The sequence below is a fragment of the Pocillopora verrucosa genome, chromosome 6 (assembly GCF_036669915.1).
Source record: "Pocillopora verrucosa isolate sample1 chromosome 6, ASM3666991v2, whole genome shotgun sequence".
NCBI classification, from domain to species: domain Eukaryota; kingdom Metazoa; phylum Cnidaria; class Anthozoa; order Scleractinia; family Pocilloporidae; genus Pocillopora; species Pocillopora verrucosa.
In genome coordinates this window covers 7526053-7537349 of record NC_089317.1, presented here as the reverse complement: position 1 = coordinate 7537349, position 11297 = coordinate 7526053, and the positions used below count along the sequence as shown (strand labels likewise).

The 11297-nt window shown below is 40.0% G+C and overlaps 1 protein-coding gene across 1 annotated transcript; it reads left to right on the top strand.

The window, feature by feature from the left end:
• The first annotated feature begins 5206 nt into the window (after nt 1-5206).
• Nucleotides 5207-7836, top strand: LOC136281836 (mannuronan C5-epimerase AlgE6-like). Its single transcript, XM_066168869.1, has 2 exons — nt 5207-5309; nt 5667-7836. The coding sequence occupies exons 1-2, from the start codon at nt 5207-5209 to the stop codon at nt 7049-7051; spliced, it is 1488 nt and encodes a 495-aa protein (XP_066024966.1). The 3' UTR covers nt 7052-7836.
• Nucleotides 7837-11297: the final 3461 nt, after the last annotated feature.

The following is an 11297-nucleotide window of genomic DNA, read 5'->3' as shown; positions in this document are numbered from 1 at the left end:
TAAAGCATAAACTGAATTTTTTTAAAATTTGAGTGGCTACACCCCGAAGGACGTCACTGGCATTTCTTGCTGTCAGGCAGTTTAAACTTCCTGAAGGTCTGTATAGCTGTTTTAATCAAACGGTTTTTGCCCGGAGATCAACCAGCGATATTTTCGGAAAGAAACGTTGTAAATCTTGGTGCAAAATAACTATCTTGCCAATTAAAATACCCAGAGCTATATATTCCTCGTGCCAAGCCCCCGCCGGTTATAAACGACAGGTGATTAATGTGAAGAGAATAAGTTTAAGAAACGATAGTTTCTCTTTAGAACGCAGAAGACAGTTTGATTTTTAACAGTAAAAACGACAAGTCTGGAGTACTTTCTTGCGTAATTGTCAACGAATAATTTCCCTTACAAATTTCCTCAAAACAAAAAAGCTACATGCACCACGCGAGCCCTCCAATGGTAACATTTTTCTCTATCTAAGCAACAAACTTTCCTGCTTAATTATCTGTTATAATTAGCTCAGTGTCATTTGGATGTTAATTTGCGAAGTGTTTCCGCTGTGTCAAGTTTTAATTTGCGGAAATTGAGTGTGTGTAAAATTTGCCACCCGATTAACGAAAAGAAAAATTACATGTTCGGCTTAATTATTAATGACTTTTTCTGTTGCGCTTATTACATTATGACCCCCTGAAACCAAGCGATGTTTCTTGTAAATGAAGTTTATTATTATACATTGAACTCTCTAACTCTTTTCTGATTGGTCGAAAGCGTACAGTGAATTTTCGAAATCAGCACCCTTGACGCCATAACTGCAGATTATACAATAATCATGTCAAGGTCACGGGTAATCATGTCAAGGTCACGGGTAATCATGTCATGTATGACCGCAGTGCATGATTTCCAAGGGTAATCATGTCAACTTCGCGCGACTCGCGTTGCTTGCCGTCAGTGAAGAAGCAGAAACATGAATTCCAAGTTTTTTAATTCAATGTTTTATAAAACAATTATTAGATTCCGTTTTTGTGATATCCAAAATAATGAAAATCTCGGTAAGGGTTATCAGCCTCAGCCTTCGGCTTCGGCAGATAACCCCTACCTCGACCTTGATTATTCTAGATATCACAAAAACCTCATCCAATGATTGTTTATAGTTTTCTGCGGCTCGTCATGTTCAAGAAGTTAGTTTTATAACTTGAATTTAAAGGGGTCTGTGTATCTTTTAGCTTGTTTACTGAAAGAAGGAGCTAAAGGGCACAATTTGACACAATACCTTTGTTTTCTCAGAATTGAAGTCGATGACCGTTAAAGATGATTTCCAGTCTGTTCTGCGCACTCTCGAGAGTTTGTTTACGACTTTTGTTTTGTTTCATGTAAGACGTAACAAAATGTAGCAATTCGCATCTACTTACATGAAATAAATTTAAAGTTTCATGTCAACCGCCATTTTTGGATACGAAGCTTTGTGCTTCTTTCTTTCTGATATCACTTGATGAAAAAATGTCAAAGCTGTAAAACTCAAGGAAACTGTTGGAAAAAGAATCTAAATGCGCCTCAAAGATAAGGTAAGCAGTTCGTAACTAATAACATCGATTTGCCTCTAATGTTTGTGAGACTTACAATAGAGCGCTGAGACTGCGCAGTACGAACTGGAAATCAGCTTTGACGAATTCCAGTGAAATTTGCGGACTTGAATTATGTTAGCCGATACTTACCAGAATATTTATATTTATAGAAGAGTCGTCTTCTTGGAGTAACCTTCAAAAGAAGCTGGATCCCGATTAGGAAACCTAAGCTCTAAAATAAGAAATGTTAGACGTTCTGTGATCAATTCCATGCACATGCCGACCGCATGTTCGTCGTAAAACCAACCAAATTCCACTGACCGTTTCCATAGACAACTCTAAAATAAACAATTCCCAAAAATTTAAAGTGAAAATTGGCTGTCTTCGTGAGCAGTGAGAAGTTAGAGTCAAGTTCTATTACCTGTAAAAAGTGCTTGATTTTATTTGTTGCGTCTACTTTGGTCACTCAGTATTTCCTGCTGTCACGTTCGAATACCGTGAACCAGTCACAGTATACAGTGTTTTGGCGTGACCGGTTCGCGGTATTCGAGCGTGACAGTACGAAATACTGAGTGAGCAAAGTCAACCCAAACAAATAAAAATCAAGCACTTTTACAGGTAATAGAACTTGACTCTAGCTTTTAACTGTTCACGAAGACAACCAATCTCACTTTACATTTTTGGAAATTGTTTATTTTGGAGTTGCCTATGGAAACCGTTTTACGACAAACATGCGGTCGGCATGTGCATGCGGGCAGGTCACGGAACGTTTCACATTTCTTTTTTTAGAGCTGAGGTTTCCTAAACTGGATCCAGCTTCTTTTGAAGGTTACTCCAAGAAGACGACTCTTCTATAAATATAAATATTCAGGTAAGTATCGGCTATCATAATTCAAGTCCGCAAATTTCACTGGAATTCGTTAACGGTCACTGACTTCAATTCTGAGAAAACAAAGTTATTGTGTCAAATTGTGCTCTTTAGCTTCTTCTTTGACCCTGTAAGATTTCATATCTGGAAATAGTTTCTTGCAATAATGGTTTCGGAGAGATACCACCAGAAAATGCTTCAAAATGACGAAGCGTTTGATTTTCTTCCGGGTTTTCTTGCCGTAATCGGTATCGTTACGCGTGGGTCAAATGTCACGTTTTCGGGAAGATTTGCTGCATTTAGTTCGCTATCTCAGCGCTCGCGATTTTAATTACCCACAAATTTTATTACGCTAATTTGAAGAAGAAAAAATGCTCTTTTAGACCAAACTAGTCGTTTTGAGAAAAGCCGTGTACCACAACGCCTTTTTAGCATTTGAAAATGTAGACCTCTTGTTAAGCTGTCTTGGGTCGTTATCTTAGGGTCCGGACGCACTAGACTGACAAAATTTTTTTGGTCCTTCCAAAATTCTCGACAAAATTTGTCTCTGCCAAAATTTTCAATTTGTCAAGCGTGGGCGCACTGAGACACAGCAAAATATTTGTTAACCACAAGTGTCAATCACACGGAAATAAACACCATCGCTTGCTCGCTGTTCACGGGAAAAGTTACATGAGATCTCAGGAGTCACGGGCTTACGGTGATCTTTAACCGCTTCAATCGAATATGTTGCCTCAGCATATTATTGCTTGTTTTAAAGTTTCTTTTTTCTTCCTTGAATTCGTTCAACTCCGGCAGAAGCAGTTGCTACTTTTACAATGCCAGTGGAGGCTTCACCATGTTCGACTGGAACGTTCTGGTTCTAGATATAATTTCAGCGGGCTTCGGACTGAAATACTCCGACTAAAAATAGCGATCAAATTTTCTTGATTGACGATTTCCTTCAAATCATGGCGTGTAAATTAACAAATCTGTCAGATTTCACGCCTGACAAAAATTTGTCCTGCTCCGAGGCAGGACGACGGCGTTTTTGAAGTTTAGTATTTTAAGCTTTGACAAAATTTGGTAGATCTAAAAGTCACCGGGCGCACTTGTTTAAGGCAACTGGAGACAGATTTTTTCGCAAAATAAACAAAAATTTGCCCAGTGCATCCGGGCCCTTAGAAAACTCGTCAAATAATTTAGTTCTAATCAAATCGCGATCTATTTAGCACTAAATGTACAAGGAATAAAGTACAAATACGACGTGCAATCAGTTTGTTATGAGGAGTTTTACTGTTGACTTTACGAGCCTCTGAATACGCCACGCATTCTCGATCGTTTTTGGCCGATTTGGGGCATCGAAGCGAAAAAATTGCGCAAAAAAAAAAAAATTTTATTCATCGAGCTTAAAACAATATTTTTGTAACTTGTGGCCGTAGGGCTTCATTCTGGGTGAGTTTGGAGAAACTCGACTTTTTTGCTATTTCCAAGTCTAGTTGATAGTTAGGCGAAGCTGCTCTTAAGTCGAAACTTTGTCCCTTTTTGCGAAGAGCTCAAGGTTAAGTTCACTTTCGTTCAAAGTTCCTACGATTTTCGTTCACGATCATGTAAACATTAGATCCGAAGCAGAGGTACGCGCGTGTGCGCGTGGTTGGGAATTTCACGCGTGCTCAAATAGTGATCTTGGCGAATTCCTATTCTGTGAGGTACCGTGTTGTGCGATCGAAAAAAAGCGAAACTTTCACGTGAATATCTCCAGTTTTCGTCGGTGGAATTTCTTCAAATTTTACAGAGCGGTAATTACTGTTTACGCCTTCAGTCTGCCAATTCATGAAGAAACTTTGTAACCCAATTTTTTAAGTGGAGCTAAAAATTAAACACCAATTCGCTAAAAGCGACGAAACTACTTTTATAACCCCTATTTTTTTGACCTTCAGAAGATTCCTCTGGTCAAAGTTAAGGAAATTTTTACCGAAGGAAACAGAAAAAAAACTAAAATAAAAGCACAATAAACACTGTAAACAAATTATCTTTGGAGATTTTTAATTAATTCCAGGTAAAACCTTGTTAATTCAACACTGATGGTTCAAAAGAGTAGTTTTGTCGTCCAGGCCCCGGTTGTTCGAAAAGTGGATAACGCTATCCACCGGATAAATCGCTATCCAGTGGATAGCGTGGTTTGTTTTGTTAACATTTATCCGCTGGATAGCGATTTATCCGGTGGATAGCGTTATCCAGCCTTTAAACAACCGGGGCCAGAAGTTTATTTCGATAGACTTGAGAGGTGTTCGATTGAGAGTAATGCGAAAATTCCCGTTGATAGTTGATACTAGCGCGCGCCAAATGAACAGCGAATAACCATATGGAGCCACCTTAACTGACAGGAAAATGTGACAATTGTGTGATGGAGAAATCTGAAAGCCATGTGGCGTGTGACCGACATACACCTGTGCATGTGGGGCCTAGATTACATGACTTTATGGCCAATTCATGGTTGTTCTAACGATCTGAGCTCATGTATGTCACTACGAATGAGTAAAACTTACATCATTTTCAGTTTGTTACTTGGTAATAAACATAGTTTTGATCTCATATCCTATCAGTAGGTAACTTGTGTTCAGTTTTTACTGACACGGTTCTCTGGAAGGTGTTTGTCAAGAGTTTTCACAAAATGAAAGGATCCGAGGTAGTATTGTTTGTGGGAACCATCTTCCTTCTTTGGTAAGTGTTGACAGGAACGAAATAAATAGAGACGAGAGAAAGCCCATATGATCCTGACTCAGTCATATTTTCTCCTTACTGAAGGATGGAAAATGTTTCTGCCCGAGGGGCCTTTGGTAAACACCACATAAAGGGAACTTCTGTTCACAAGGGAGAACGGAAAATCATTATCAAAAAGCAATCAGCACGTAAGGCTTATTATAGAGGATGTTTGTTATTGAATGTAAATGAACTTGAAGGAAATACCGTGTGTACATAAAGTTACCTTACCCCTACGTTACTAGCCATTTCGAATCAAGGATCAAAGACTCTTGACTAGCAAAAGAACTGCAGATTTTTTTGACTGATTTTCTTTAAGAGTTAAACCAATGCAATGTAATCAGTCATTCATAGAGCTTGATAAGGTAATTTTAAACTTCTAGCTTTCTCATAAAGTTGTAAGATGTTTCAAATATACAGTGCTCAGGCCTGTGGTGTACTCAGCAAACCAGCATTTCTCGTAACGGACGTCTAAGCTTGATTTGCTTAATTCCTCCATCTCTTAGCTCGGCAAAACTATCTGACAGGGATCGACAGCCTACCTGCTGGAATGACAAGCGTGAAGCAACCTGGCGGTTCCCTACGTGCCGCTGTTGGAGATGGAGTAACTGACGACACATCTGCGATTCAGGCCATAGTAAACCACGCGATGAGTTCCAACATCACAAAGGTTTTCTTCCCTCGTGGTGAATACCTGGTCAACGGTAATATCGCCATCGCCGACTCAGTGGAACTTTACGGAACGGAGAGTGGTATGGCAGTTATCAAAGCCTCGGATGCATATGCCATAAAAATACACAATGCTGTAAGAGTACCAGTAACAAATGTTGTACTGAGGAATCTGTATTTTGACGGAATTCTTGTAGAATTTAAAGGTCAATCTATAAACAATATCACAATAGAGGGCTGCATGTTCTTTTCATCGCAAAGTCCAGGAAATGCGAGCAATGCTGAGAAGAACAAACAGTTGAAAATGGTTGATCTTCGACAAGGCCGTGTTCTCAGAAATGTTTTTATGCGCGATTCCCATGCTTATGGGGTTGCTCTCAGTTTCACCCGTACCGTGGATGTAATGCTGCATAACAACTTGTGTGGTCTCAAATTAAGTCAGGATATGCACTGGTTGTCCAACCCAGTTGGGCTACTAGTGTTCTTTTCGCGTCAAAAAAATAAATTAGAATTCCTTAAAACCCATTACCATCTTCAAGACGACCAAGGCTACTTTGAAAGTTGTCTCTATGAAGAATGCGACAGTAGAATGCAAATCGGGGAAAACGTTTTCAACGGAAGCCCCAATACTGGACGAAAAAGAGACCACGCTATATACCTCAAAGGGTTTAACCACATGTCAGTATTAAGCAACTACGTCAGAGGTTGGCCTGCGAATGGAACGGGTGGCATTAAAGCTCGAAATGGCCAAGGTCTTTTTCTTGTGCGGAATTACGTTGACGGCACCGGAATACTCCTGTATTCTCACGAGAACAATAACAACAAGTCCTGTATTTATGTAGGTCTCAAGAACGTTGTAGTCTACGGAAATCACCTCAGAATGCAAACCAACCTAAACCATTCAACAAGTGGCTTAAGATACCACGAGCCTCATCGAGTTGGAAGGGATGAGGACATCAAATATTCTGGCAATGAATTTGAGATCATAGGTGTCAGTAATCCGACATATTATACTTGCATTTGGCTGACCAATGGCGATACTTCTCAACATCACGTGTACAGAGACAACATATACTTTGGCCGAAGTGACACGGTTAAGATTGCCGGTCGGGGTGGCCAGGTCCTTGATCCTGCAGCATATCAACAAGGGGACTTCGACCAAAGGATCAAAGATAGGTTAAACCGTTATCCTCTTTACAACCCGAACATTCCACTCTACTAAAATGAGTAACTCCGGGTTTTCCTTCATGCAGCAGCGCCTCTTAAATCATTACCGTTCAACTTTCTGGTCCATCATATCCGATTAAAACGTCAATTTATCAACAGAAAGATAATTTGTTCGAGACAAATTATAAACATGCGTAACTGTTAAGGACACTATACAAAGGCCAATTTTGATTAGTTAATAATTGTCTCTATTCTTAGTTACCAACGTAGTTACAATGTTTACTTCACTTTTTATTGGTCTGTAATCGGATCTTTAAGCGTCACCACGCGCATATAAAAGCTCAGTTAGCGTCCCTTTCAAGTAGTTTTTCATTCCATCTGGCGTGGCCTTGTCAACCTTGAACTTTTGCTGTTTTTCTGATTTCTTAACCCTTGGCTCAAGCGGGACCGATATGTGAGTATTTTTGTTGTTTTTGATTAGGTTACAATGTTATAGCTATGGGCGAAAGAATACAAACGAACATTTGTGCAGCGTTAATTGTTTTGTAATCGTCTAAATTAGAAAATGTTCCTAACATTACGATAGTGAACGCCCACCTTTTAGGTTCGAGGTCTTTGAGCTGTTAATCAGTTCCTTTTGTTGTGTAATTCTGTTATCGAATCTTATTTAGTATATTAGCGTAGTGTTTACGCTGGCTATTTTTTGATGTATTGCTATTCAATTTCGTTATGATATCGATTCCAATCGTTAATTTGTCTCGTGTAAGTTTTTGACTCTTCGTTACGTAACCTTTACTGCGGAATTGATAGAAATTCGTTTCATATTGTTATTTCAGTTTACGATCGTTTATTTGATGCAATAAATCGCCGATAACCGTCATCTTTGGTTTTCCGTGGTTTACTTGTCTACCCTTGAAGACGACCTGTAAAGTAGTCCCACCCACTAGTTTGTCGCGACACGCCTAGAATTTGTTTCGTCTCGTCTTGTTTTGAATTTGCCAGTCGCTGCAAGCGCCACAGTAAAATATCGACACATCATTCTGCCATCGGTTATGAATTCATCTTGAACTTTGCTTTACTTTGGAACTTTGTGTTTGTGGAATAGCGATGAGTGTTTGTAGTGCGCCGGCATTCCTTCGTAACCACACGCCGCAGGATCCGGACTTCGACGCGACGCCACAAACACTTAAGCCACCCAAGAGCGTGACAGGCGTTGAGCCTTCCCGTTTTGAACAATCGAAAAGAACAGGACGTAGAAGACAAATGACTGAAAAGGGAAAAGCTCATCAATTGGAATTTAAACTCACCAATCGAAATTCCGCCTTTAAGAGATTAAAGAAACAAATTGAAAGAATTAACGCGTTATATGACTCGCCAGAGACGACACTTGAACAATTGGAAGAAGAGAGATTTTACCTAGACCAGTTGAAAGATGAGTTCAATGACGCGCATAAAGATTTTGACGATTTGCTAGAACTCGAAGAGGAAAGGAACGCTTCGTATCACTGGTTTGATATCCGGGATCGTGAATTCATCGAGTGTAGAATTAGAGTCTGCGAACGCATCCAGGCTTTAGAAAGAAAATCCAGTCGAACACCATCTGAGAAATCGAGCTTCAGTAGGAAGTCCAAATCGTCTGACAAGTCAAAATTGAGTTCCTCCTCTACAAAACACCTTTCTCTCGCTTTGATCGATGCGGCTGCGAAGTCTGCAAAGTTGCACGCTGAAATGGAATTTCTTGAAAAAGAAAGAGAGTTAAGGCGATTACAGCTCGAAAAGGAATTAGCTATTGCAAACGCAGAAGAGTGCGCAATAAAAAGAATTCTCGAGGAGGAGAAAATGTCAGCGGGTGATAGCATAACCTCGGTGGGAATCGAACCAAGGTCAAAAGGTCACCTAGGTCAAAAGATTTTTTCTTTGCCTCGTGTGGTTCCCTGTTTCCCTTTATTAGTGCCAACGCCCTGTGGGTTATTCATGGGTTTAAGTAGCACTTTAATTTACACTTCAGAGTTAATTCTCTGTTTCACCATTTGTGTTCTCAGTGCTACGCGGCACAACATTCATATGTACCCTTACTTTCTCTTCGCCGCGATTCACCATCCTAAATCGTCCCCGACTTTCTCTGTGCGACCTCATAGCTCAGTCGGCAGAGTAACGGTAGATCTAATCCGGAGGTCGTGGGTTCGATTCCCACCGAGGTCAAAATATTTTTTCTTTGCCTCGTGTGGTTCCCTGTTTCCCTTTATTAGGGCTAACGTCCTGTGGGTTATTCATGGGTTTAAGTAGCACTTTAATTTACACTTCAGAGTTAATTCTCTGTTTCACCATACCAACAGTTAGACAGACAAACAGACAAGCGGACGAACAGATGGACAAATGAATAGACAGACAGACATACCGACAGACGGACGGCCAGACAGACAGACAGACAGAAAAACAGACAACCAGATGAACAAACAGACAGACAAACAGGCAGACAGACAAAAAGAAAAAAAAAGCATTCTTAATTCAGTCAGCGTTCCGGCTTCGGCTACCCTCCCAGTATTTTAAACGATTACTAATATGATTAGTAATATAATTTACATATTATTACTACTGACTTTTCCTCTTATGTTCGTCCCATTATAGAAACTAAACAAGACCGACTCAAGAATGTGGATCCCATGTTACTCTTCCCAATGAAGGCTTGGTTACGTGGATTTTTGCCTGGCCACAAATTCACGTGGGAAGATGAAGCTAATTTCGCGGATGAAGTTGATGTCGAGAAAGAGGTAAAACTTACTGTTGCACATTAAAATAGATGCGGACGTAGTAGAAGGACTGCGCAATAAATAACATTATCATTCGACCCATTGTTTTCTTCTTTTCCATTGGCCGAGAGCCCACCACGCGACCTGCAAATAACTGCCTACAAATAATGGTCTGCTCATGCGTAGTACCGTTTAAACGTGTTTTGCTGCAAATAATATTCTGCTCATGCGTAATTGGAACCACGCTCTCGGGAGAAAAATGGCAAATCACTTCCCTGAACTGCCAGGAAGTGATTAAAATATGAAAACAAACTTGAACTCGGTTATCGCAAAATATCGTGATTTGTCAGTGTCTCGCAGATCAATTATTTGCCTCAGCCCTCGGCCCTCATGCTGACATTAGCTCTTAAAAGTCTCAGTAATATTATCACCTTCATAAAAAAAATGTGTCCACTGGCAAAAATGTGTGTCTAACAGCAAAATCCACCTCTTACAGTTACCACTACAATAAGGGCAAAGAAACCCAACAAACAACCTGTTCTACATGCAGCATTAAAAGAAAGGGGATGCAACCTCCATCTGCAACTGAAACTGCAATGAAAAAGCAGCTAAATGTGATCACAAGCATGCAACAAACCTGCACTAGCATCATCCAATCCCCATGCACTCTCACGAGGCCAGTAGGAATATAATTTTCAATGCTAGGAGGTTTTCCAATGGTTTGGTAAACATTATTTTACCTGAAGAAACATATTTGTATGCCCTGTCATGTACATGCGACAAAGAAGAAAATCAGAATCCCTATGAGAAGTTGAATTTTAGACCTTCAGCCAATTCCACCCTCCACTAAGCCAGTACCAGCAACTATAGATCTATGGTGAGCAAGGCCATTAATTACTAGGTTCGTATCTAGCACAACTACCACAAACCATTGACATTTATTATTCTGTCAACCGAAATAACCAACTCTGTGACTACACCTTTTCGGTATTCCTGGGTAAGAGAGGGGAACTCAGACTGAATTAGTAAATTTTCTCACCAACAACCTTCAGTTGTAAATTATCCACCCAAAGGATTAATTCGGTATAAGTGACACTTATTTTTACCTCTCCAGTTGGTGTTCCAGTGCATTAATCCTTACACGAACAAAGTCCCAGACATCAAAATAAACTGCAGTCTTGGTATACACCACCACTTTCAAACAATTACAAAGTCCGACAGTAAAAAGAAGCTCTGGCCACTATTATAAGGATAAGTGCTGCATTACTATCCATTTGTAACTAGTGCCATAGCCATATTTTCTAGCTGCCCCTAACCGATAATTATTTACAGCAGAACAAACATCTTAACACAGCTAGCAACTGGGGTTGCAGTGCTTGGAAGTTCAAATGTCTCATCACCTAGCACCTTAAATAATCAACCAGACAATCTTGGGCATAAGGTTACCAAGAGCCTTTCACAAAGAAAGATATACATCTATACAATTGCATAATCAGACTGAGTATATGCATCCTTCACCTGGCCACTGCTAGAATGACCACAGAAATAACA